The following is a 27,227-nucleotide window of genomic DNA, read 5'->3' on the forward strand; positions in this document are numbered from 1 at the left end:
GATAGCGTCGAATTTCACCCATAATGTTTGATTCAATTACTTCAAGTATATGCATACCTGATCTGGACAATTGAAGCTATGTACTATAAAGTCTACCTAACACTTTGCAGGGGTTGAGTGCCGATCTTATCGATAAAGCATACCAATCGCGCTCTGGCTTTGGCTGCATGCTCTTTACGCGCTGATAGGATGGCCTGGAGACCTCCTTGAGTGGGAAAACACCGGCTGTAACTGTGCAGTCAATTTATTTGCCTTTGGCAATGGAAGGAGCAACCATTACCTGCAGTGCATCATCATTGTCGTCTTTGCACTGGCCTCGCATACTTCCCGGGAGGGAGACCGCACTTTCCTTTCCAGGTGGCTTTAATTGATATAGTTGAAGTGCTACCTACAGTGCTGTGAATTGTTCGTTCGTTCAAGTCTTTCGTTAATTCGGTACTTGCTTGGTCCCTTTCCACCACCTGGTGCCATTTGCCTGTCGGCGAACCGACTTTGAATCTTGTGAGCATACCTAGCAACAACGCCAACTTCGCCGATATTCTGGTACGCCGACACGCTTTCTCTCGGCGACTATTTCGACTTGCCTATTACCATAATTTATTACCTACCTACCTTCCAAATTTAGAAGTCACGAATTAATCACCCAATGGCAACTGCGGCAACTGCCCTCCCAACCACAACCACATCCCATCGAAGTCGCACTTGCATCACCTCACCACCACCACATTCGAGGCTGTGTTCTTGGGAACGCAGCCCGATTTAGCAGAAAAACCAGACCTCCATCTGCTGGAAATTTGTTGGGCTTGCGTGCGCTCAATCAACTTTACAGCTCGATTCGGAGCTTAGACCGAGACCGAATACGACCCCCCAAAGCAAAACAATAATCTCGACCTGAGGCAAAGCTTCTTTCTACAACTTCTTTCCTCCTCCGTCTCCACGATCGCCCTGCGCGGCATGCTGCTACCCCAGTAGCAAATAACCCGGACAAGATGGCGCTCGATAGCAGCATGAACGCCCTAGGGCGCGCATGCGAGGATTTCATTGCCATTCCACTCGACCTGCATTTGATGTGCCCCAAGACCTCCGAGGACGACGAAGAGGACTACGACGATCTAGAGGAGCCTGGCGACATTGGAGTTGACCTGAAAAAGCAGAGGGTTGAGGAGGGTTCGACTCGTCTCGATGTTACTTACCGCTGCTCTCTCATTCTGGGCTTCTCGGACGAAGCCTTCAAGGAAGTGCAAAATACCTTCAAGACACGAACCAACGAACTTCTCACAACCTGCTCGGCTTGCGTCCGCGGATGGCATCGAAGCCGGAAGCGTTTCTTGAAGTACCTCTCAGAGTATGTACCTCCTCCAGTGTTCCCCCATCAAATTGCTGCTTCACGGACGGGGTACTAATAATTATTTTTATTACTAGGGCACATGCCGATGACGTCGTTGCAGCTATGGAAGCCGAGCTAAACAGATTCGACGCTGAGCGCATCACTCAAGGTCTCGAGAATGCTAAGCAGTTTATGAAGACACGCGAGGGTTCCATTGATCAGAGAACATTCATAGAGGAAGGCCACGTCGAGTACCTCATAGCGCTCTACGAGGCGCTATGTTGCATCACGTATCTGAGCGTACCAGAAAATCGAGTGGCCTTCAATTACGTTTTCAAGAGGGTGCAGGAGCGTCGCGTTCTGAAGCTGGGCGAGGTGCTTCCTACAATGACCTTCTTTCTGTTTGATGAGGATGATGTTCGTCACAAGTTCGCTACGACCTCCTGGTCCCGTAACCTCGATGTTACGGCTGACGATTTCCAATGGGCTGTCAAAGAGAATCTTGAGGATGCTATCAAGAAAATAGCCGTCCTGAACTCTCCGTCAAAGCAGGTCCAGCGTTTCTGGGAAGGCCTCAGTCTCATACTGCACGCGCTCGATAAACAAATCGTCGTACAGGCCTTCGGTGCACTGGACGTTCAACCCAGTATTTACCAGACCATGCTTAACCACATGAGCATCAATTCGGTGCCCAACCTGGCCATTGTTCTCAAGGTGTTCTGCATTATCTTGCAAAAGGCGCCCAAGGGTCTTTGGGGCACGTTCGCAAACTTTTCCCCGGCCTCTGTCGCTGAGCAAGTTTTCGCAAGCTTGGCCTACTGTCCCTTGCTATCTCAGACGAAGCAATTCGCTCTTTCCATGCCCGAGGACGAGAATCAGGTAGGTCCAGTAGCCGCTGCATGGGTGAAGCCATTCCTGGAGTCCATCCCTGCAAACCAGCGGGGCGACGCTTGCGACTCTATCTTGCATCATTTCCTTGACAGGATTGCCAGGGATAATTCGATGCCGGGTGATGGCCGCGAAGTCTGCTATCGCGGTGCCGCCGAGGCCTTGCTGTCGACAATTACCGCCTTCCTCTCGAAAGATTTCAAGATCAACCCGTCATCTTCCACAATCCACACTAATCGGATCCTGAATCTTGTAATCAAATACAAGGATATGCTCACGGGCATGGCCCGGGTCTCGCCTAGGAACCAATCCAATGGCCACATTTCACAAATCACGCTGTCAGTTATCCGCCACTCGCTGATGCTTGATTCACGGATCACGTTTGAAGAGTTCAACGCTCATCACCGAAATGATAACCTCGTCCAACGCGAGATTACCAGGGACTCGTCCGTCATTTGGGACGCTGCCCTGGGCATATTGCTCCCTGGAGCGGGCCAGCTGGCAAAGCACATGCTGGCCGCAACACTGCCGCTCATTCCGGTAGAGACATTCCGTCCCAAGAAGCTGGAGAAGTTAACAAAGCCCAAGGAGGAGTTCAACAAGGGTCTCAGCAATACAAATGAGGTTATTGGGCGTATGATCGATCGGTTGGCCGAGTTCGATTCCGCGGAGCTCACTGAACTCTCCGCGAACCCCCAGACAATACAAGCTATTGTCGCTTCGCTGATCAATGGCGACCCCGCCGTCCATACGGCTGGCGTAGCGTTCATCAAGACGTTGACAGATGAGGATAGCAGAAGCGACGCGATCCTCAAGCTTGTAGACCGGCAATTCTCACTTGCTCTTGTCTCCTTCACTCTAGCCGTCTCCAAGGTGGTTGCTGGTAAGAGTCTTTGGTCACCGCAAATTCAGATACATCGATGCTCCAAAGATTTCCTAGCAGCACTATGCGATCCCGCCACAGGTCTTCTTCGCTCCAAGAAATTGGACCAGGGCGAACGCGATGCTGTCAGAAATTGGTGGGTCTCTCAGTGGGCATTCATTGAGACTGCTCTGAATGATCTGGATGCCTGGAGTAGATTGGTCGACACGGAGACAATGAAGAACTTCTGCCGCGACGTGATGGAACTAGCAGACGCTCTTCTGGCCCAAGATGGCCTCCTGTCCTCAGCGCTGGCAACTCCTTCGAACAAGGAGGACCCGACTGAAGATGAAATCAAGGCGTCTCTAGCAGGGCTACTCGAGGAGCCACGGGTCAAGTGCCTCGGTATGGTGAAAATGTTGCGCCTAAAGGATAAACACCTTGTCAGCACAACTGTCAATGGCTTGGTGAAACTCTTTCGGCGTCTGGCGGAGAATCAAATCGAGGTTGTTGATACAGCCCTGCAATATATCCGTGAGACCTGTATGCGAAATTCTGCGGGCAAGTTCCGAATCAACACCAATTTGGATGACCAACAACGCGCCGAGCTTCTCCGGGCCCTGGGTGAGGACGAGGACGATGTTCAAATCGTTGAGGTCAAGAAGGCCGATGCTACTAAAAAGCAGTCCAGCCTCGATGCTTGGTCAAGATCCGGAGACGATTCCTCGGGATCTACCCCGAAGTCTGCAACGACCACTTCTACTCCGGTCAAACATGACCTGACGGACCTGACCCCTGGCCTGAACAAGAGCCTCGACGTTCTGGCCCGGATGAAAGCACGGAACGAAGAAAAGGCCAGAGTTAAAGCCGCCGCTTTAAAGCCTGCCCCACCGAAATTCGACCCGGCCAATGCGGCTAGGATCCGCGAGAAACGCCAGAAAGAAAAAGAAGAGAACAAAAGGAGAAACGCAGAGGCTGTTGCACGAGCCCAAGCATTACGAGGACAAAAGCCGATCAATGCCGGGGAAGGCTCTGGCCTCCAGGGTCTATCTGGGATCCAAGGCAAGGATCATGCACCGCAAAAGAGCGAGATCATGGTCGGCTCTTCATCAGAAGATGAAGATGATTCGGAGGATGATGCAGCATTCCTAGCGCAGACGAGTGCTGGAAAACTGAGAGCCGAAGATGCCTCGAAGCGAGCACTGCTGTTGAAGAAGCAGGCGCTCGGCCCAGTAAAGAAGACCAAGATCCAGCGTTCTGCTAAGGATATGCGAGCACGACTGATCCCCCCTATGGATGTTCTCCACCAGGCCATTCTCGAATGGGATATTTTCCATAAGGGGAACGACCCTCCCAATAGTGTCCCTTGCTCCAAGGTCACGGAAACCTACACGGATCCATCTCAGTACAAGAAGACCTTTCTGCCTTTGCTCATCTACGAAGCTTGGCAATCGTTCGCTACGGCCATGGGAGAGACAACGTCCAAGCCGTTCGGGATCAAGATCCAGAACCGCATGTCGGTAGACAAATTCTTTGAAGTCAGCACCGTTATGCCCATGGACAAGACCGACAAAGATCGCTGGCTTGCTGAAGGCGACATTGTTCTTCTATCTGCATCGTCCCAGCCGCTTCAATCTCCCAGCGATCCCCATTGTCTTGCGCGTATTTGGCGCACCACGGTACGAAACGGAAGTCTTGAGGTCTCGTATCGTCTCAGCGGGAGGCCCGGACCCATAATCCAACTCCTCATCCCTCAAGCCGAGATTTACGCTGTGAAAATAACCAACATGACCACTATCGAGAGAGAGTTTGCATCACTTGAAAGTCTCCAGTACTACGACTTGATGCCCGAGATTCTAGAAGGCAAACCGTCTCCTATGCTGACGTACAGCCGTGAAGCTGTGGAGAGAATCATGGACAACTACCAGCTCAACCAGGGTCAAGCAAAGGCTATCTTGAATGCGAAAGACAACGACGCCTTCACCCTTATTCAAGGCCCCCCAGGTACAGGAAAGACCAAGACGATCGTAGCCATGGTTGGTGCCCTGATGACAGGCTCCTTCCAAACCACTACTGGAACGATGGTCAAGAAGCCGGGCGTTACTGGTCCGAATCAGGCAATGTCCAAGAAGTTGCTGGTGTGTGCCCCCAGTAACGCTGCTGTCGACGAATTGGTTCTCCGATTGAAGCAAGGCGTCAAATCAATAAATGGATCGTTTCACAAGATTAACGTCATTCGACTTGGACGTAGCGATGCCATCAATGCTGCTGTCAGAGACGTTACATTGGACGAGCTTGTTAAGGCGCGCTTGGAAGGAGAGAAGGAGTCGAACGGTGGTCCGAGTGAGCGACAGAAGCTCCACGAAGAGGCCGGCAAAATCAAAAAGGAAATCACCGATCTTCGACCACAACTGGAATCAGCACGAACTCTAGACGATCGCCAACAAGCGAATAATCTTCAACGTCGCTGGGACGAACTGAAGAAACAGCAAACATCCATCGGAGCAAAGATCGACGCCAACAAAGACAGCGGCATGACGGCGGCTCGTGAAAGTGAGATCAAGCGGAGAAAGGTGCAGCAAGAGATTCTAGATGGCGCGCAGGTCCTGTGCGCAACACTCAGTGGATCTGGTCACGAGATGTTCAAGGGTCTCAACGTTGAGTTCGAGACGGTCATTATTGATGAGGCGGCTCAGTGTGTTGAGCTCAGTGCTTTGATTCCCTTGAAGTACGGTTGCTCCAAGTGCATTCTGGTGGGAGATCCCAAACAGCTTCCCCCGACAGTGCTCAATCAGCGGGCCGCTAGATTCGGCTACGACCAGAGTCTGTTTGTTCGGATGCAGCGCAACCACGAGAGTTACATACACCTTCTCGACACCCAATACCGTATGCACCCCGAGATCAGCAGGTTTCCAGCTCAAGAGTTCTACGAGGGTAAGCTGCTCAACGGCGGGGACATGGCAAGGCTTCGTCATCAGCCTTGGCATCAGCGTGGCCTGCTTGGGCCGTATCGCTTCTTCGATGTTAAAGGTACCCAGGAAAGGGGTGCCAAGGGACAATCTCTCGTGAACCACGAGGAGCTGAAGGTTGCCATGTCGCTCTACGAACGCTTCCGAAAGGACAATCCAAGTGTGGACACGAAAGGCAAGATCGGTATCATTACTCCGTACAAGGCGCAACTCTATGAGCTCCGAAACCGGTTCACGGATAGATATGGACCGGGCATCACAGAGGAGATTGAGTTCAACACCACCGACGCCTTTCAAGGTAGGGAGTGTGAAATTATCATCTTCTCTTGTGTGCGTGCGAGTCCAACAGGCGGCATCGGTTTCATGACCGATATCAGACGTATGAACGTCGGTCTCACACGTGCCAAATCCTCGCTTTGGATCCTTGGAGACTCGCGAGCCTTGGTCCAAGGTGAATTCTGGAATAAGCTTATCGAAGATGCCAAGGTCAGGGACCGATATACGACTGGCAATATTGTTGGCCAGCTCGGTGTGCCCGGTATCAAAGTGCCGCCTCCCGACTTTGATGAGTATTCGCCTCCTCCTGCCGAGCCCCTACCTCCTCCCAAGGAACCCGAGGAGGAGGCCAAGCCCAGGCTGGAGGATGTGGAGATGACGGATGCTCCCGTTCTGTCGAACCCGCCCCCCAAACGGAAAACCCCGCAGTTGCCTCAGACCTATACTGTTGTTGGGAGCGGGAGTCATGCACCGCCCCCTGGCAGCTTCAACAACTACCCGCCGCGCTTCACGGGGCTGGACGAGAAAGGTGAGGCGGTGTCGAATCCCGGGCAGACTAGTGATCGTCCGGTCATCCATTCATCGGGTCAAAAGCGCCCTCTTGACAACCCTGGAGGGTTACCACCCGCCAAAAAGGTACGTACATGACCACAAGCAGCTGATTATGAGATATCCCTGGCTTACCAATATAACTCGCATAGATCCCCACTGGTCCCAGCGGCAATGGTGGCTTTCTTCCTGGCAAGTCTAGACCCCGCGCTCCTCCCAGGCCCAAGGACCCCTCGGCCATGTCGGTCTTGGGAATCGAAGCGCAGGGAGGTTCGTCTTCTTCAGGCCCGGCGAACCCCCCGCCGAATGCCCCCAAGGTTAGTTTGTTTCTTTGGTTACACATAATCAAACCTAGTTGTTGCTAACAGTACCATCACAGGGACCTTCGGCAGCACGTCGGCCACCGCCTAATCCTATGGTACAGCGGAAGAAGAAGCCGGCTGATCCCTTCATCCAACGCAAACCCGGCAAACCAAACTAGTGAAACCCCGGTTCCTAGGAGTTCCACCCGTTACAGCGTCAAGATGATTTCCACATATGTATGTATATTCACGAAAGACGAACCGTAGACGAGTTATGGGGGCGTCTAGGTAGAGCCGACTTTCCGGTAGAGGAAATCGTGTAGGATATAGGACTGGTAGCAGCCTCACGAGAAGGCCAGGGCGACGTTTGCATCCGGATTCCTCAAGGACTCGATGATGTTCTCTTTGCGTCCCCTGATCAGGCTAAAAGCTACGTTGCATTAAGCGACATACGAGATAGATGGTTGATTCCCCCTGGAGCTAGACTTCTGATTGCTGTCTTCCATCTGCCGCTGATACGTGGAGGGCAGGCTGTGGCTGAACCCTCGATTTGAAATGAGATTGGTCTACGGTAGGTTACGAGTGATGCATTCCCCATCAAGTACATGCATGCCATGAATCGGGCGTGTATCTGCATCTGTCCGCTGTTATGTGTCTGCCCCCTTCTGCCGAATTGTCCCCCAAAATCGTGTGTAAACGGGGATGCATCTCGTAGTGCCATTCACTCGGAACGGCTCTTGCGCTGCACCATTGCCATGGATATGATATGTACAGTGCTTTGAGACATTGTCTCTTTCTGCAACTGCATATCCAGCCGGTTTTGCATGACATTCAACTGGTGGATCGCATTTTCCAGAAACTGTCTCTCATACATTGACCCCTATTCTACTCCCAAGACATACATGAACCGCTCTCTCGGCTCCCAGCCGTGCATGTTGCCATCATTATCATAAGAACCATACAAGTCCACTTCTTCGGCCAGTAATGTCCGCCACGACTCCAGTCTACTAGGTTCTCTCTAGACATTATTCGATTGAGGTATTCTTACTAGTAAAGTACAATCATCTTTCCTTCCAAGAGTCAACTCCTACCCGGTACGCCAGTCAACAGACATCGTATATATCACGTCCGTTGTACGTCGAAACGATATGAACACATGAAAACAAATTGGCCGCAGTATATGCCGTGTCGGATCCCGTCTCCAATCCATTTCAACACCTCTACACCCCCATCAGAACAAAGCAAACCTGGCGTCTTCTTCCTCGTCCCCTCTTCTCCGCGCCCCTTGACGATGCTGCTGCTCTCGCCGTGGGCGACGACTGGCACTTTGCAGCCCTCCTATTAAGGCCTCCTCTCCTGACAGAACCTGGCGCTCTTGCTCAATACTCCCAACACGGCTATTGCCGTCACTGCCCTCCTCCTCTTCTTCCTCCTCCTCGCCACGGCCCGTACGATAGACACGTCCTTGCCTGCGCTGTTGTCGACTCCGTTGATACCGACGCTGCTGCTCCTCTAGCTCGGCGATGCGCGCATCGAGCTCTTCGTCCCTAGCCTCTCGCGCCCGACGAGCCGCGAGCTCCCTCTCAAACTCCGCCTGGAGCGGCGAGACGCGTCTTGCCGTCAAGGGCGTTCCGCCCGAGGACCCTCGCGAACCGCTGCCGCTGGCCCCCGAATGGCCTCGGGCTGCCGATGACGGTCCCGGTTCCGGGATCTGGATGCTATGGGGGCGCCGCCTACTGTTCTGGGCTTCCTGCTGGTACTCAGCGATGCTCGCCGGCACCGTAACCATGGATGAGGGCCGCACGCGCTGGAGAGGCACATCGTGGCTTCGAGTGGTCTGCGTGCGGAGCGGCAGGCTCTGGTAGAACTGCTCCTCCCGGGGGCTGAAAGCCCGCTCAGTAGCTTGCTCCGAAGGCGCACGTGGCACTGGCGCACCTCCTTCGGGCTCTGTGTACGACAGGCGGGAGTTAACGTTGCGTTGATAAACGTACTGCTCCTGGAGCAGACGGCTAAGACCCTCCATCAGCGGTACGAGGGACTGGAGCCAGATGTCGCCATTCCTCTCGAGTCGGCGCAGCCGTTTCTCCATGTCGCGGTGGCGTTGTTCGCGTAGGTCATCGTACCGTTGCATCAGGGCCCGCTCACGCGGTGGCATTTCCGAGACTTGTGGCGTCGGTTGCTGCTGTTGCGAGAGCTGCTCCGAAGAGGCTTGCGCTATCTCCTGTGCCCTTTTGGCTTGTTCCCGCTGTGTTCGTCGCTCCCTACGCCGGTGTAGCGAAATACGGTCTGAGCCTGTAACAAATGACAGCTGCGAGGACGAAGATGAGCGATCGGTTGTCGGGGCGGAAACCTCCTCCCCGGGGCTTGATGTGGCGTGGTTAACTTGCCGGTCCCTCCTACCGAGCTGGGAACGGGTAGTACTGCTGGCCGGGTGGCTGGAGCGTCGCTCGATGTGCGTTCAGCGGAAGGCGATCCTTTCGAGTCTCCAGAAGACTCTGCTCTTTGGGTGCGACCAAGAACCGGCGATTCTGGCAGTATACCAGTGGTACCAGGAGCAAGAGAGGCCGTTGCTCCTGTCATGTCTCTTGATTTCCTCGCGTGCACCCGGTCTCGGCGAGACTGGACGCTGCTTTCGGCCACTGTCTGCGCCGTATCACCAATCTGAGCTGGCCTGTGGACGCCGGAAATGGACCCGGACAGTCTGTCGGCCGTACGCTGGGAAGGGGGCCTGACAACGATGGGTATCGAAGAGTACGCCTGTGCTGTCTGAGCATCGTACACCTTGGGCTCGGATCCAAGCGAACCCAACGAGCCAATACTCTCCGCCACCGACCCCCGAGCGCTGTACATTCTCGGCCTGGATGGACTGTGGTTCCCGCTTTGGCTAGGGATGAACGGGCTGAGCGGTCCAAGTATATCATCTATAGGCCTTGTCACATCTGCTATTTGTTTCCCTTTCTTGCTGGATCCTCTTGGCGGCGGGGGGAACACGAATCGACCCTGGGCTCCGACACCAGGAAGAGTACCAATTTGGATACTCTGTCCCGCAGAAGGCTCTTCGCGCGGACTTTGAGGGGAGGTAGATCTGCTGCCTGGTTTCTTTTCTACGCGCCCAAATGGAGAAAGTCTGTATGCAGACTCACCACCAGCCAGTCTTTCCTCTTCCCCCGTAGCTATTTTTTCATCTTTTGAAGAACTCGGCGTGTGTCTAGATTTCCCAAAATCTTTAATCGAGGACCCATGTTGCGCCGACGGCGGAAGCAGGTCCTGTCGGGGCGGCGGCGGGGCACGGAGGGCTGCAAGTCGGTCTTGCGGTATGGACGAGTTGTGCGATTGCGAGGTTGGCTCAGACATGAATGATTCACGGTCTTCTTCGACTGGCCTCAGAACGGTTACAGTGCCTCGTTCTCCCGTGGATGTGCGTATGGGTCCGAACCTCGCCTCGATCTCCCGCACCAGGTCCAACCCCGAGGTATCGAATACCGGATACTGAGTGGGAGGGTCGGGACCAAAGTGTGTATATTCCAGGGGAATAGAAATGGCGATGTGCCGATGCCCGCCCGTCGTCTGCCCAGCGATCGCTGTGTCGGGAAGCCTGATGATGGGGGTCTTGCGTCTTTTCCGTCTGGACTTCCTCTTGCTCCGGAAGACTTTGAATTTCTTTTTCCACTTCTCATCATCTGCGGAGGAAAGGCTGAAGTTGTCTGGGACCGACATGTAATTGTCAGGCGGCGGAGTACGTCGGAGGAACTCGAGCATGTCCAGCAGGTCATTCTCTCGGCCGGTCTCGCCCAGGAGTTCGCGAAACTGCCCTCCCAAACGGCCACCAGACTTGCTAAGCCGCACCGGCGGTGTATCCGCACGACGCGGCTCTGGCTTCGTCCCATGTTGTGCTTGACCAGACATGGACCATATTATGGAGATGAGAGAACGAGGAAAAGCAATCAGTCTTCCATCTCGACTCCTGCGCCTGTCGCTTGTGTGCACGACGATTTCGCGGTCGACTTTGATCCCAGGATTGCGATGCGCCACCTCGGGCTCCATCACAGAAATGTGTCGTCGGGAAGCCGTTCATAGCCTGGGCTCTGAACCTTATTGGGAAATATGACGTTTTGGTGAGCGACGTGATGCGATCATGCTTGTTGGAGGTTCGAGAAACTTAAGGCCAACTCCGCATACACATGGCGGACCGAGACGCAACAGGCAGAGACAGATGGGACGAACGAGGTTCGAGAAGTGCGCAAAAGGATTGGATGGGACGACCCAAGACTTCTTGAAGGCCATTGTTGTCCCACGAAGGGGACTGCCCGGGGGCGCGGCTCGCTGGCAAGCCACATTGGCCTGGTTGGCGGCAGAGAAGCAATACGCGTTGAGATGCCCAGACACTGGAAGGAACCGAAAACCTACCACCACCACCAAAGCCCAGGACGATGGAATTAGTCCATCCACGGATTGGGAAGTGACGCAGTAGTGTCGACCACAAGCGCAAGGGACAATGCATCCCCCGACCCGAATCAGGCATAGCAGTCAGGCTGGGGAGGCCTGATACCGAGCTACTATCGACAAGATTCAAGCCCAGTCCGAATTGGCCGAGATGAGGATCTTTGGGTGCAGAGGCTAGCGCAACCCGAGTCTGTAGCGGTAACAACGGGCGGCACGCCTATGACAAACCACCAGACAGGCATTTTGGCGGTCAATCTTCTGCAGCTCTTGCATCCTCGAGCCTTGCGAGACATTGCTGCGTCGCGTCCCGTTGTGAGACATGCATTTCAGTGATGTAGCCAACCTGTCATGGGGTTTTGAGGGAACTTTCTTTTCTTCCCTTGCGCGTCGTGAAGAAAAAAGGGGGAAAAGCAAAAATACAGATACGTCTAATGGATTTGCCGTTGCCGCGGTTCCCTGTAAGCGTGCAAGCAAACAGACACCATCAGCGGTTAATGAGCATGGCGCCACAGGAAACAAAGCATTGTCATTTCAGGCCAGCCGAGAGGAACGGTGGCGATAAGACCTAAGAAGATGTGTCCGAGGGTTCCTTCATATGCCGACAAAATCATCGATGGCAGCAGCATTTCTGGGCTGTTTGAGAAGTCACCACCGAGGCGGCCCAAGGAGCTCGTAGCTTCCACGGCTGCAAATCAGAGGCTGGCCGTTGGAACTTGCCAAAGCTAGAATAACAGGTGGCTGCGGTCCTGTGGCGGGATCGGCTTCATAAAAACGTAGTGCCGTTGTCATGGTCATCTGCCTCTGCCACTGCCACTGCCATAATCATGTGGTAAATATGGCAAGGTCAGATACATTTGATGTATGCAGATGGCATTCTCAACGGAGCATACCCCAGGCATTCATGATGCAGCTTGCCTCGGCGCTCAATCAATAGGCACACATCTTCATGCAGGTACTATTTGCTAGTGTCACTGTCATTGACGGGATCTTGCCGAACCCTAATATGACCCTGCTGGCGATCACGCACCTGCAGGGGACAGTTGTTTACATTTTCCAAGTACCTATTGGCAGACCCGACATGGAAATGTTCGACTACCGACATAGTCATCATACAAGGCCAACTGGCTGGGGATCAAAGCCAAAAGCGTCGAGTGTTCGGCCTGTCAGTTTTGTCAGGTCTCACTTGGCTCGCCGCTGTCATCAATTACATATGTCATGTGTGTATGTATGCATATGCTTTAGTGAGCTATTTCGACTCTGAAGTCGATGAGAGTTCGCTGAGTGGAAGATACAGCGGAAGACTTTGCTTTCATGACACTGCGGTGTTTGTCTACTCTCAGTCGTGGTTATAAAATGGACAGCGGAAGTGGATTGGAGAACCCTTAATGGGCCAGCCAATCAGACAATATGAAGTAGACCTACATTCACAGCCCGAAGTAATATTTTATTCACTCTGGTATTGTCGTCTCGGCTAGAGCAAGCCTCCGCGGAAATGCGGCGAGATGGATTCGGGGCAGTAGCGTCACGAACATTAGCTATATATAAGCTCGGTGATTTACGGATGCCATCCTTCATCATCATGCCGTAGCTGGTGAGATATGGAACACATCTAAGAATGACACTTCATATAAGCAGAGAAATGGTGCTCACTACGGAGAGTTGATGTGGCGCGAATGGCGTTTTGATTTCAGGGGCTATATATCTATGTAGGGTCCAGCGTGGTAAAAGGCGATATATATATATAAGTATTCAACCATTGACTCTGGCCCGATGTATCTTGATACCCCGAACCCAGTAGGGGCATGATGACTCCAAGGAAAAATTCTGTAAAAGGAGTGAATGAGTGGGTTTGCAGTCGAACATCCCTTGCCCCCTTTTCGTTGGAATGACAGCTTGGTGTTGACACCCCCTAGGGTACAGCAAGAGACGATTGGTTTCTGGTGTATGGACTAGGCTGGTTCCCAGCAGCCCAGTGGAAATCGTTCATGGAATAGATTGGCAGGTATTCCACGATTTGCTATGCAGTTTTTCATTTGATGAAAGGGGCTTGCCCCGTTGGGCTTTCTTGTGCCAAAGCGCGTGGCATGGCCGGTGTCTGTGTGTGTCTTGGGAGATGTGATGGCAAAGCAGCGAGTGCACGCACACATGCTTCTTCTGCCATGAATCTCCCCATTTGATTATCCCGGTGGTAGAGAGGCGTTGTTCTGAGCTCTTCTTCCGTGGAAGAAAGGAACTCCAAGCTTCGCCACCACCCATCACCCATCCCTCAAGAAGAGGCTTGGTCGTGTGTCATCGATTCAAAGCTGTATCTCCTCTCTCTCTCTCTCTTTCTCTCTTGTCCGGTTTGGTCCCTGGGATCATACATATCCTTCCTAGATCTGAGCTCAGCACAACACGGCAGCATCTTCGAGGGAAACCATTTCGATCGAATGACGGTCCTCCCTGAAGGGTCAAGCACGAAATCCACTGATTCACAGAAATACGCCGGCCGATTCGGGCGGCGGGGGCCGTCAGTCAACAAGCGCGGCTCCTATGAGGGAGATCCAGAGTGGATCTGACAACCAAACCGGAGGCGGCTCGGACAGCGCTCCTGCTGCCCAAGAATCTAGGCCGGCGCAACGGAACGCAAGTGGCAGTCGACGCGCGGCGGGGGAGAGTCTCTTCGAGAATCGGTCTCCATCGTAGGAGTCATGTCGTTTTGGGCATCTCTCTTGGTGGGACGTGTAGATCCCGGGACATCCTTCCAGCTTAAGAGAGAGGTGTAAAGAGCTTGATCAGCTCTTTTGCTCTCCAAGTCTCAGGTTCATGCTTGGCGATTCGAATCGATGACTGTCGGCTCGAGGGTGGATGATAGAAAGATCACATGACGACTGGTAACCGTGGTCAACGGGTTGCTGATGCTATGTGTGCATGGCGAATGATAGTTCATCAGGTCGCTGCGTCGGAAGAAGGGGCTTGGTTCATTTTGGTCACACATAGCAAGCATAACAAGGGAAAGGGAAATACAGTCTCACGATACCCAGGGCATGTACTTGGTTATAATGGCATTTTCACCCCTGCCAGTCATGTGGCTGCGCAGCTGTCCACGTCAGGAACCAGGGGTCGAAACAAGACTCCAAGTGGAATATTTATTTTTACTTCTTCCTCGGTGCATCATTGGCCACACTATCGCTACTGTGGCTTTTCTCCTATAACAGGAGAGGCAGGTCAATAGAGGGAAGGCAGGAACAGGAACGGGCATATGTGGCTGGTTATTCGTTGCATGCATTGATGGTCCTGAGTTCAGCCAACAAAGCTGGTGGTGCTGGCTGGAAGCCAAAAACATGCCGCCCGCTCTGTCGTTTCCCAGTGCAGTGGCCAGTCCAAGCAACCAATCTCGTCTGGACGGACACGCCAGCCGGTTTTATGCATGTTGATGGCTGACAACACAACCACATCATACATCCATCCATCCACCTGTAGTTATCTGTAAGCATGTCTATTTCTATCGCCGAAACGATTGCGGAATTCCCCCTGTGCGGAGTTTGTTGATCTTACTCGAATGTGTCGCAGCCGGTACATACGGCCATCATCACATCATGGGACATACAGATGACTTACACGAAGCCGTTGTTCTTTTCTTTCCACCCGCCCCGCATACGTCATCCACGCCCAAGACCAAATCTCCAACAACCGGTTTTTGGGTCCGAGATCTGAGCTGGCAAGGGTTTCGGAGCTTTTGCACCGCGCCACGGCTAGGTGCAAGGTGTACGCACCCACCCACCACCACCACAATTGAACCACGACGCCTTGTCAAATTTGGGAATGCCTGGAGCAGGGATTGATTCGGTATGTAGGGTCGAAAGCAGAAATATCATCGCTTACGGCTCCTGGTCAACAAATTAATTGCAGCGGTCTGCCATGGTTCTGCGTCCGCAAACAGCTTAAGCCGGCATCTAGGTTAGCGCATACTTACCCAACGGAGCCTAAGCCTGACAGCCGGCGAGCGCCACAGCAGCAAGCGTGGTGCTGTGCTTGCGTACCACTACAGGGCTGGCAGGCAAGGAGCTAAAATGTAGATAGCCCACGAGGAGCCTCAAACCTCGCGGCGACCCACAGCGGTTAAGGAAGGATTAGGTCTCCCTTCAGCCAGTAAGAATAGCAGCAGGCCCCCTGTTCTGTAGCACAACATCGAGCCTAGACCTTTTTTCTGCTCTTTCTTCCTGCCGGCCATCGACGATGGTATCCTCCCATGACGTCAAAATCTCGGTCTCTTGTGGCTGCAGGCTCAACCGCCCACCACCCACCCCAGCCCACTGTCGATCCCGTCTGGGATGAGTTCGATTTCTGCGTCACAGTCGCAGCAGAGACTGCAAGGCCCCATGGGCTTTACTCAGAAACGTATGCAATTTTAATGTGACACTGGCGGAAAAGGGTGGGCAGGCCAGAAAGAAGAAAAAAAAAGTGTACCCCATCTCGTTCCTACTCCGAACTGCTCATCCGCCCTATCAGTTCCCCCCCGGGGGCCAATAGAAACTTCGAGACAGAGCTAGCGAGAGCATGAAAAGCCGTTTTCCCTTGATACGAGAGGGAACCCGAAGAAAGGGTCTGTCTACTTGGGCCTCTCTATGACATCGAAATATGTGGATTGCGGGTAGATCAGCTGCATTCGGTCATCGTTCATTTCATCAGTCTCCTGCTGCATCGCGCCCGGGTCTTCGGCTAGCTTGCGTGTGTTGTTGGTTAGGCAAAAGATGTCATGCCATGGATCTCCCTTAGGCCCGCCACACTTGGTAGGGGTTAGGTTAGATACTGACTTAGATTTTGTTACATGGATGGCTGCGTAGCTGTGTGTGACTGACCCGGACGAACCTGTATATAAGTGTTGACATCCAGACACCCTTCGAACCTCTTTTGTGACTCGACCATTCACAACATCAACAAACAACCAAGCCATACATCGACCTCGATACCACTTTCCACCTAAACATATCCTACCCACACAAACCAATACATCAAACATCCCAATTACAACCGCAAAAATGGGTGCCGTCGTATCTTGCGTAAGTCTCAACCACCAAACCTAGTCACAGGTTTGACATCAGCCCTACATGACTCGGTCTTGCTCTCTTTACAAAAGGCACTCTAAACTAACGCGTTTCTCCCCCTCCTACAGATTAAGAGCTGCTTCCAGACCATCGGCAGCGTCCTGATGGCCATTGTCAACGGCATTGGCTCCATCCTGACCGCCATCATCCACGGAATCGTCTCCTTCCTGGACATCCTCATCTCCTTCCTCACCTGCGGCTACTGCGGCGGCAAGCGCAAGCGAACCCGCAAGACGCACACCACAACAAGTCGTATCTAGAATCCGACTTTAAACAACTTGCGGAGGAGTGGGACGATCAGAGTTAGATCTGATTGATAAGCAGGCGAAGTGCGCAGGATAGGATGCCTGTGCCGTGGTGGAATTTGGAGAAGAGAGCTGGCGATAATACCCTTACGATACCCCACCAGCACGTTTCGTTGTAATGGTTACGATAGCATGAAATGACAGCATGATTCATTACGATCTACATTTTGGACTCTTTTTTCCCAGTGACATGAGATCTGATAGTGTTCATGCCAGCAAATGATGCGTACCAATGGTGAAGCACTTCGAGTCAATTGTATGAACATGTAAGACACAGGGATAGTAAATGGGGATTCGAAGCAACAAGTCTTCATTTAGACTTGAATCAATGGTAAACCTACCTACTCCTATCACACTTTAGTCTAAATCTACCAGATTCCTAGCAAAGAACCGCTCGACCTGCCGTCCCGCCTCCCTCCCGATAAGGGGCTCCAGGTCCCTCTCCGACATGTTGGCCACCTCGCGCACGTTCTCGCAGCCGAGGACGAGGTGCTTGACGTTCTTGGGCGTGATGCCGGGGACTGCCGTCAGCATCTCCTGGGGCTCGAGGTTGAAGGCCTGCTCCTCGGCCGTGGCGTTTTTGTCGAGCCCCGCCTGGACGGCGGCGACGGGGTCCGGCTCGTCCTCCTGCGTCTTGAGGCCCGCGAAGATCTCGGCCGTCTCGTAGGGGCTGCTGCTCCAGATGATGCGCAGGCGCGGGAACGCGAGCGTCAGCATCACAATCTTGGACTGCAGGTCCGAGGGCCCGTTGGCCGGGTTCACCGACGACAGGTTGCCCGACAGGTCCGCAAACGGCGCCAGCGTGAACGACTTGTTCTGGTCGAACTCGATCAGCAGCATCGGCTTCTGGTAGTGCTGGAACATGGTCTCGCACTGGTTGAAGAGGCGGCCGTCCTTGAAGGAGCTGATGAGATCGCTGATCGACTTCCGCTCCACGCAGATGGTAGGCGACAGGACGTAATCCGCCACCGTCAGCATGCACGGCACGATGACGATACTGCGCCCGTGTAGCAGAGAGGGTAAAGAAGACCGGAACTCGCGTACGTCCACCACTACGCGAGGAGGCTGCGCAGTCGCGGCAAGGCGCCCACCCCCGGCGATGCGGGTGTTGACAGTACGGAGGAAAGCCTCTTGCGGATCCTCGGCGCCGTGGGGGTCCGTGGTCATGACCACCGACATACTGGCCCGCTCCTTGATCAGTTTCGTGAATGCGTCCTTCTCTCTTCGGACTGTAGCCAGGTACCGCTGCTCCTCTACCGACCCTCCGTAAAACATGAAATAAACTCGGACGTTCCTGTCGTTGTGCGATGATCTATACACTTCAACACGCCGGATAAAGGATGCGTCGGGCTCGTACATGATAATGTAACGCGGCTTCACCTCCTCCAAAATGTGCTCGTCTTGATCTCCTTCGTATGCATGAATCACAACCAGATCCTGCATCTCGTAAAGCTCGAAATAGTCTTCCATATCGTCCAATGGATCAGCTAGAATTTCGGCTTTCTGCTTCGCTTCCTCTTCGGTGATTTCGACTTCTGCCATCAGGTCGGCTACCTCCGACGGTTTCTCGATATATTGCACGAGGCTCCCGTTTGCAGCCCGTCCAGATGCCACAGATCCGACGCCGCCACCTCCTCGTTGCCTCCTCCGTTTGTTGGCCGGCGGTCTACCTTTGCTCTGAGCTAGTCGTGGGTCCGCAGCACCCTCAAGGGCCTTCTGGTTCTCGGCGAAAAGCTTGTGGCTAACCTGGGCGAACTCCCTTTTCCATTTGAGATAATCTCGTAGTTTCCTTCTCATCATGAAGGCGGCTGATGGTTTGCTCTCTTCGTCCTTGTCCTTCTTTGCAGATGGATCATCGGCTTTCAGCTTGACGTGCATAGTTTGCAGGAATTCGCGGAGCTGGCGGCAGGTTGCGGTGTCTTGGCACATTATTAGAATGGTGCCGTTGGAATCATCCCTCATAGGAGGTTCGAAGTACAAGTCGCGGTCTATCTCTTCTAGGATCTCGGCCAACAGAGCCCACTTGGGCTGTTCTTCCAGTACAGGACGCAACGTATCGATGGGCGTGTTTTCGGTTGCCTTGATGTTGCTGGCATACACCCTTTGCTTGGCCGAGCTGAATATAGTATGCGCGGCGTCCAAGAACATCCAGGGAGATTGACTTTGTCGGTTTGATCCTGGCTGGGGCGAGTGTGCGGCATGGATGGTATCCAGATTCTGCAACAACGATACCGCGTCATAAGCCAGAACCGAAGTTAACATGCCCCGAAGCACTGTCAGATCGTTGACGATCTGTTTCGTCTTCCAGCTGACTCTGTGCCAGTTGGGGTCCAGTTGTCGCCGCACCATAATGTCGAAGTTTTTGAGCAACGCACTGTCGAGGTTCCAGTCGTCCATCTCGAGACCAGGGTTGCTCTTCTTGAGTTCTTGAATACTAACCTCGACGCACTCCATGATGGCATTCTGTATTTCCCTCATAGAATCCGTCATGGGCACTTCAAGTTCGATGACTTCGGCTTTCTTTTTACCCTCGAGTGACCCGGCCACCGTCACATGGAACCGGGGCCATAGCGAGGCTTTTCGTAAGAACAAGTTCCTCATCATGGTCGACAGAGGAGAGAAACCGTAGGTGAAGGGGTCGGGATTGTCCGAGAAAGCCTTCAGAAAACCCACCTTGTTCTTCTGCCGGTATATCCGCAGGATGAACGCCTCGAGCGAAGTGGCAATCACTTTGTCCGCATGCAAAACTACGAGGCCGGTGATTGTCTCGGGCCTGAGCAAGGTCGTCAAGAGATCCACCACGAGGATACGAGAGGTGATGCTATAGATGCCACCGGTAGAATACATCTTTTCTCTGGCCCCGACACTTGTGAAGTCGGTGTTCACGATGGTAAGACCCCTGGCCCTAGGAGCCATGCTGATGGCTGCCTGTTCCGCGAGAGCCTCGCCGATCCAGGCATTCTCCCGGTCCTCGGCACCAACGACAATGATCAAGTTGTTCCCTGCAGCATCGTAGCTGTGTAGGAGGTTCGTGACCAGACGCATGAGGCCGAGGCCCTTTGCGAGAACGACCAGCTCATCTTCGCCGCGAAGCTCCTGGAAGAGGTGCTGCTGGTACTCCTATAGTAGCGTGTTAGATCTCAAGGAATACCGATCGGTGCATGGGGAGACGGCGGCGTACAAGTGGCAGCGAGAGCTTCACGGGTTGAGGTTGACTATTGGCAGCCATGCGGGGCGCCTTTCCTATGCATCTGGGATGAAGTCACGCGTAACAGTGGAATGCACCAGGCTTGGCGACACGTATATTCCCACTGCTGCTTAGCAAAGACGGCTGGTTGCGGGTGTGGACAAACTTGGATTAGACAAATCGGAGGGCTATGCACATGTGAGAGGCATGCATGCAAGGAAAACATGTCCGTTCGCCCTGTAGGTCGGTGGTGCTGGTCTAGATTTCCCAAGCGGATGCAGGAAATCTGGGGTTTGAGTGCGAATCATCGGCCGGATCGCGCGCCACCAGAGACGCCTAATCACGGGTTTCACAGCGGCCAGATACGTACGTCATCAAGCAACGCATACAGCAAAGCCGCCAGTTGAGCCAAACAAAGTGCATTATAATAAGGGCACTTTCTGCATCCAGATTCCTTTTTATCATTTTCTATCATCTTCATCATCCTAGACAGAAAAAGTAATTTGAAGTTTCAGAACTCAATACCCAACATCACAACCATCAACATGCCTGGCCAAGACAACACCCCGCAGGTAAGCACCACATGCAGCCCACCATCCGCGCATCAAGATATTCATCAGAATTATGTAACTAACTGGTCTGGTCCCCTCAGACTGGCAAGTCGGATTTCAACATCCAGCCCATCGATCCCAAGCCCCAAGATGCAAAGAACACGGGCATTGCAGCCCAGGCTCACACGGCCCACCCCGGCCCGGCCATCCCTCAATCCATGCCGGAGCAAGAGGGGACTAAGGAGGAGAGACTGGCCAAGGCCAAGGAGCTGAACAAATAAGCGTTCTCCTCCTGGTGATTACTAGAGTGGGCATGATCTTTGATTGGTCTTTGGTTTACGATTATGTGTGATTGCGACGAGAATGATGCCAACGCGTTGGATGGCCAACACTGCCGGGCATGGCATAAATAAAGATACCATATTTCAACCCCCCTAAACCGTTCCCTGATCAGTGCGTTTTGAGTGAGCCCATCTTCAGGAGTCGCACAAGTATAGCATGGCATTGGGCAGCATGGCCAAATCGGTAGGTAACCACGTGTAGGCAAGCAGGTATTTGCGCCCGCGCGTACGTCAGCCCTGGCAAGAAACGCCGTGTACCTAGGGAGGTGCTGGCTTAGTTGCTTAGGCACCAGGCTTTGCATTTGCAAATCATACCGGTGATCAGGTAGTCGGGTCATACTACCAATCTTACAATACTGACAGTCTTCCACTAGGGATGAATTCCCCTCGACAGAAACAGGGGCTTCGTAACCCGAATCCGAAATAGCTGATATGAGCTATGCAGATTCGTCATTTCCGTACTGCCCGGCAGCTCGAGGCAGGCAACCTTGCCAAAAGGCCCAAGTGCAAGTCAAGCATGGAAAACGTCTGAAGTGTCCACTGTAAGTCGCCAAGGCTCAGGCCGCCAAGCAGCATTATCCAGTGGGGGAGCTGTGCTACATAGTAGGTACATGTAAAGTTTGCTGCACACCTAGTGACGGTAAAGTGGCATTCCGTGCACCCTTCGCCTGCTGTCGTACGCAGTTTCTTCCAACAGCGATGGCTGACGGTTACATAAGGTAACGAACGACGTACGTTACATTTTATTGGCGGCCATCCATACAACCCGACACTGAGAACTAATAAAACATCGGTGGCCGTCGAACAGCCATACCGACTTGTTTATGGATGCATAGTCAATTCCAATATACACTCACCCAGACACTTACCGACTTATACATCCAAGGGGCCCTATCATCATCCACCTTGGGCCTATGTCCAACGGATACCTACTCTCTATGTATTCTGGAACCTGATGGACGGTTATGTGTGTACCCATAGCTTCGGGACCCATTAAAAGAAAGCCCCCCCACCGAAATAGAGGGACCTGCTGTGCTTGCCTACCTACCTACTGACGGGGCCTCCAAAAGACACTCTTGGCCGCCTAGACACACAAAGAGAAGACACCTGGGCTGGCACAAGTGACTGGAAGACCAATAATACCGACCAATCCTTCCGGCTTCTGACAGCAACCGTCTTGATCTCGTTTGATTCGATTTGATTCACTCCCGACCAACGCAACGCAACGCAACGCAACATAGCCGCCATCCTTGCCATCTTATTCCGCTAGTAATAAGCGCCGCCACCACTCCACGCATCCTCATTGTGCGCAATATCTCGACAAATCCGAAGCCAATTCTCGACAACTGCTGGTTGACTCAACCTCCAACTTGCAACCCGCGCCTCGATAAATGCCCACCTCATAACGAACATTGCCGCCACCACGGGCTTGTCGGATCCAAGAGTGACAGCGCTACGGGTGAGGAAGGCACCTTCAAATGGGCCTTTTTCCTTCTTCACTCACCACATAAACCAACACCGCTTCGACCTCGACGATGCCTTCAATTCTAAGCGACGAGGACAAGGAAACGGTGAAGCGCACCATTCCCAAGCAGACAAACAAAATCCAGGCAGTGGCCGTTGCCAGGCTATACGTCGCATTTCCCAACCGGTCGAAATGGACATATACCGGTCTCCAAGGAGCTGTCGTGCTCGCCAACGACCTGGTCGGAAACACTTACTGGCTCAAGCTGGTAGACATATCTGTACGTGGTCGCCCCAGAGCACGCACCCCTGGCACATAGAACACGTTCAAGCTGACCTCCCGTATCTTAGCCCTCCGCTCGCGGGGTAATATGGGATCAAGAGATATTCGACATCTGGTCGTACAACCAAGACCGAACCTTCTTCCACACCTTCGAGCTTGAAGAATGCCTGGCCGGCCTATCTTTTGTCGACGAGAAGGAGGCGAAGCAGTTCAAGAAGAAGATGGACGAGCGAGAGAAGAACGCTAGCAAAGCTACAAGGAACACCCCCTTTGGAGGCTCGAATCAAGCGCAACCCGCCAAGCACAGTGGCCTCTTCGGTGGCATCTTTGGAGGGCATAGGCACTCCTCCGCCCCTAGTCCCCCAGAGTCGCCGAGAAACGGCGGTCTCCCACCTCCGCCTCCGGCTCCTGCCCCGACGCATGCGAGGACATCATCGGCCAATGCCAACGGCGTCCACAAGCCGTCGTCGGAGTTTGCTACGCTGGAGGCCTACGATCCCCTCTGGCGGGAGAATTTCGGTAACTTCCTGACCGAGCAGGGACTGACCGACGAGTTCATCAAAGAAAACCAAGAATTCATCGTGGGTTTTTTACAGGAGCAAGGTGGCGAGGTGCCCAAGTCTGCAGCTGCACCTCCCCCACCTCCGCCGCCCGTCAACGGCCATAGCACTGGTCATGGTCGGGCACCTCCTCCACCGCCCCCACCCCCAAGCAGCAGCAGGCCAGCAGCACCAGACAGCTCGGCCGGAACTCGTCGCGGCGTGCCTCCGCCTCCGCCCGCACCGCGAAGGTCGGCCAAGACCGACACCGTCACGCGAGAACCCACACCTCCGCAAGAACCAACACCCCCTCGGCCGCGATTCAATGCACCACCACCGCTGCCGGACGCCGGGAAATATGCCCATATGGAGACCCCCCATAGGAGTGCATCAGCGGCGCCTGCTCCGGGCCCGCCGCCTCCCCCGAGACCACCCAAGACGCCCGTGGACGGCCATGAAGACTCGAGCCATAAATTCGGCGTGCCTCCCCCGTTCACCGGCCAGCGCCTTAACAATGCGCCACCGCCGGCGCCGGCTAGAGGCCCGGTGCCGCCTCCACCTCCGCGAGACACGCCCTCGGCACCCTCACTTCCACCATCACTGCCGCCAAAGGTACCAGGCTCGAGCGCACCAGCGTTGCCACCCTCATCATCGAGACCCGTTCCGGTACCCCCACCGAGGAATGTGCCCGCTCCCCCTCCTCCTGCTCCAGCTTCGGGAGCACCTCCACCGCCGCCTCTGCCGAAATCAAGTGCGCCATCACCACCTCCTTTGCCGAGCTCAAGCGCACCACCACCTCCTCCCCTACCGAGCTCAAGCGCACCGCCGCCACCACCTCTACCGAGCTCCGATGCACCGCCGCCACCACCGGTACCAAGCTCAGGTGCACCACCCCCACCGCCGCCGCCGCCGCCGATGCCAGCTGCGTCTGGAGGAGCCCCGCCACCACCTCCTCCACCTCCACCTCCGCCAGGGGGTGCAGGAGGCGCGCCTCCACCCCCGCCACCCCCGCCTCCGCCGCCCGCCAACCGAGACAGCGGATACGGGTCTGGCGTACCTGCTGCGGCTGTGCCTAAGCCCGATTCAAGTCGATCTGCCATGCTTGGCGACATCCAGAAGGCTGGCGGTATCGGCGCACTGAAGAAGGTGGACAGAAGTCAAATTCGTGACCGAAGCGCTGCAACTGTCGGAGGAAGCGGTGACACGGGCCCACACGGTAGTGGCCTTCCGCCTGCGGGTGTTTCCTCAGGAGGAGGAGGCGGCATGGCCGACGCACTTGCTGCCGCGCTGCAGAAACGGAAACAGAAGGTCAGCGATAGTGGTAAGTCAATCCAGAAACGAAACCTCCAACCCAAGTCAAAGCGACATATACTGATTGTACTACAGACGACGAAGACAATGATGACGAATGGTAATTGGGCAGCGCTTGGTGCATGCAGGTGAGCTGGTTTAGGAGGAGCAGCACTATGCTCATGGTTGCTTGTGAGATGACGATTACCCGGTGAGGGTGCCCAGTCTGATAAGGAGAAGAGGCTGGGTTCAGGGGTTAAATACCCAAGCTGGTTTGAGGACTGGAAATATCGCATCTCTTTGGCCGATACCCCGTATAGAGCTGTCAGGAAGCACAACGTCTGGACGAATCCCGGAGAAAGCCAGATTGCCGCTGTTATATTTCAAAGAGATATCATCTCGCTCATGGCATGCGTACAGAAGGTCATGGCGGATTTAGGAGAATCAACCAGCCAGTGCGCTGTCTATAGCAGGCGCGTGGCCCGGAAAGGGTTTGGGGATTCAACGGCAATCGCATGGACGGATGACGGTTCTAGAAGTATGGGTCGTTGCCTTACTTCGTAAATATCGCTCCGTGACGACAGAGAAGGTTGAAAAGGGTTGTGACCACGTCAGGGGAGTCTTGGCCAGAAGTTGGCAGGAAGAGCAGTAGTAGTAGGGATTAAAGCAGTAGTTGCACAGAGTAGTAGTTTGAATAAAGATGTCGGCTCTTACACGCTGATGGCCTGTCTTCGGTACACGTTGAAAGTGGAGGGTCAGTATGTCAATACGCATGGGTGGGTTGTATAAACTGCCTGTCCCTTGCGAAATTCTTGCATATGATGTCACCGAGGTTCGTTGTTTGCGCTCAAGTTAAGAAAGGAAGGTAGGTATCTTATATATATTGGACATGGGCCAAAGCAAGTATATTAGGTCTAATGCATCATTCATTACTAGAGCCCAGGACGCCTGCAAGTCCCAAGAATGTTTTCAGAAAAAGGAGCCCCCCGTGGCAAATCCCGTTTCATGTCCCCGGATCGACTCTATCAGCATGGTCAAAGAAGTACGACCATGACGTCTCTCCCACCATGGCCTTGGCTCCCCAACAACGAGTGTAGTGTCCAACTGTCGCGGGACTCGGTGCCATCTATAATAGTGCCGAGTTGGAGAGAGAAGACAGCTTTCCCTGATGGCATGTCTGTCTGCCGACGCCACGCTCTGAAGGCGGCGCCGAGGCGGAAGACCCAACAGGTGGACAAGACATCTGACCCTTTTACGGCTTTTAAATGTCGTCAATTTCGATCTCCTTGCCGCCAGCGTTGGCGCCCTCGTCGTCGCTCGAGTCGGCGTTGTCGTCGCCGAACTCGAAGTTGCACTCGCCGTCCTCGTTGGGGCCGTAGGTATCGGTCTCGTTGATCTTGGCGGACTCGGGCAGCTCGCCGTAGGACTTGAGAGAACGGGCTTCATCGGCGTTGTACTTCAGAATAACGTCACCCTTGTCGTCTTGGTAATCACGCAGAGACAGCAGGATGATGTCTCCGTTGTTGATCCAGACCTTCTTTCGCAGCTTGCCTCTGATATGGGCAAGGCGCTTGGTACCATCGAAGCACTGCATCATACGGGGTCAGTAAATTTGTTTCGGGGATTTCGGGGCGGTTACATGGGGTTCGACTTACGTAGGCCTCAAGGCGACCGTTGCCGAGCATCTTCACGACCTGGGCGTATTCCTGACCATCTTCCTTGAAGGTGAGCTCACGCTTCTCGTCGTCGTTCTCGTTCTTTCCACGACGTCGGTTCTTTCCTCCCTGTTGATTACTTGAGTCAGCATGGTGTCACCGAAATGTCTCGTGGAGTTTGGTCCTCTGCCTCAGCGACATCCATAGAGCCGCGAGAGGATGGGGATGGACAGAAGTGTGCCGATGCGGTGCATCGTCATTACTTCCGAGTCGTAACAAGCGCCAACCAGGACGGCAACTGGCAAGGGAAGTGGGCTGAAGAGGGAAGGGAGGGGTACGTGGTGGGAAAAAAGACCCCGCCAGAGCAGCAAAGTTGGATGGGGAAAAAATATTTACTAACCTTTCCCTTGTTCTTAGGCATGTTTGCGACTGTTCTACTTTCTCAACTGGTATGAACGGGTAAGAAAGGTCGTCAGAAAAGAAACAGAAAAAAAAAAAGTTGCAGAGTAGGTAGGGTAGTCTCTGAGGGACTGTTGGTGTGGTGTGTGTGCGTGTTTCCTGGGCTGGGTTTATTTCCCTCTGTGTGTGGAGTGAGAGTCAGAAAGGTGGGATGCTGTGGCATTTTATCTTTAACGCTATTGGAACAGAGGCAGGGCGGCACCCATTCTCCATTATCGGCTGGACAAAGCCACCTGCAACTTTTACCTACAACTTGCCTTGAGTACTGCCTTGGGTACGTACCTCCGGTACCTACAGCTTTGCTTACTCTCATTAAATGCAGCCAATCACCAGCCAACCAAACCAAAGCGGACCATGCCTTTGTGAATCCATTAATGCGCAGGCCAACGGGGCTGCGACAAAAGCGAAGCGCTGAGGAGGGACCAGCAGAAGGACCAGAGAGTGAATGCA

The 27,227-nt window shown here is 53.8% G+C and overlaps 7 protein-coding genes across 7 annotated transcripts; 4 read left to right on the forward strand and 3 right to left on the reverse strand.

Moving 5' to 3' along the window:
* Window positions 1-989: 989 nt before the first annotated feature.
* On the forward strand, window positions 990-7,352 carry PG985_007106 (helicase sen1; the record flags this gene model as incomplete). Its single annotated transcript, XM_066826875.1, has 4 exons — window positions 990-1,345; window positions 1,423-6,958; window positions 7,024-7,188; window positions 7,251-7,352. 4 exons carry the CDS (start codon window positions 990-992, stop codon window positions 7,350-7,352), a joined length of 6,159 nt encoding a protein of 2,052 aa, XP_066684550.1.
* A 1,052-nt stretch (window positions 7,353-8,404) lies between these two features.
* On the reverse strand, window positions 8,405-11,217 carry PG985_007107 (uncharacterized protein; the record flags this gene model as incomplete). The annotated part of the gene is given in 2 exon segments (XM_066826876.1): window positions 8,405-9,577; window positions 9,595-11,217. The coding sequence occupies 2 exon segments, from the start codon at window positions 11,215-11,217 to the stop codon at window positions 8,405-8,407; spliced, it is 2,796 nt and encodes a 931-aa protein (XP_066684551.1).
* A 5,420-nt stretch (window positions 11,218-16,637) lies between these two features.
* On the forward strand, window positions 16,638-16,963 carry PG985_007108 (magnesium ion transporter protein; the record flags this gene model as incomplete). Its single annotated transcript, XM_066826877.1, has 2 exons — window positions 16,638-16,658; window positions 16,772-16,963. The coding sequence occupies 2 exons, from the start codon at window positions 16,638-16,640 to the stop codon at window positions 16,961-16,963; spliced, it is 213 nt and encodes a 70-aa protein (XP_066684552.1).
* Window positions 16,964-17,365: 402 nt separating this feature from the next.
* On the reverse strand, window positions 17,366-20,237 carry PG985_007109 (putative MUS-38 protein- involved in nucleotide excision repair; the record flags this gene model as incomplete). Its single annotated transcript, XM_066826878.1, has 2 exons — window positions 17,366-20,128; window positions 20,190-20,237. 2 exons carry the CDS (start codon window positions 20,235-20,237, stop codon window positions 17,366-17,368), a joined length of 2,811 nt encoding a protein of 936 aa, XP_066684553.1.
* A 503-nt stretch (window positions 20,238-20,740) lies between these two features.
* PG985_007110 (uncharacterized protein) lies at window positions 20,741-21,027 on the forward strand (the record flags this gene model as incomplete). The annotated part of the gene is made up of 2 exons (XM_066826879.1): window positions 20,741-20,767; window positions 20,848-21,027. The coding sequence occupies 2 exons, from the start codon at window positions 20,741-20,743 to the stop codon at window positions 21,025-21,027; spliced, it is 207 nt and encodes a 68-aa protein (XP_066684554.1).
* A 1,595-nt stretch (window positions 21,028-22,622) lies between these two features.
* On the forward strand, window positions 22,623-24,816 carry PG985_007111 (uncharacterized protein; the record flags this gene model as incomplete). The annotated part of the gene is made up of 2 exons (XM_066826880.1): window positions 22,623-22,832; window positions 22,903-24,816. The coding sequence occupies 2 exons, from the start codon at window positions 22,623-22,625 to the stop codon at window positions 24,814-24,816; spliced, it is 2,124 nt and encodes a 707-aa protein (XP_066684555.1).
* Window positions 24,817-25,924: 1,108 nt separating this feature from the next.
* Window positions 25,925-26,770, reverse strand: PG985_007112 (uncharacterized protein; the record flags this gene model as incomplete). Its single annotated transcript, XM_066826881.1, has 3 exons — window positions 26,719-26,770; window positions 26,319-26,447; window positions 25,925-26,251 (listed from the first exon to the last, which is right to left on the reverse strand). Exons 1-3 carry the CDS (start codon window positions 26,737-26,739, stop codon window positions 25,925-25,927), a joined length of 477 nt encoding a protein of 158 aa, XP_066684556.1. The 5' UTR covers window positions 26,740-26,770.
* Between the last annotated feature and the right edge of the window lie 457 nt (window positions 26,771-27,227).

This window comes from Apiospora marii, assembly GCF_038362585.1.
Source record: "Apiospora marii strain CBS 49790 chromosome Unknown utg000004l_segment0_segment1, whole genome shotgun sequence".
In the NCBI taxonomy this organism is placed as follows: Eukaryota; Fungi; Ascomycota; class Sordariomycetes; order Amphisphaeriales; family Apiosporaceae; genus Apiospora; species Apiospora marii.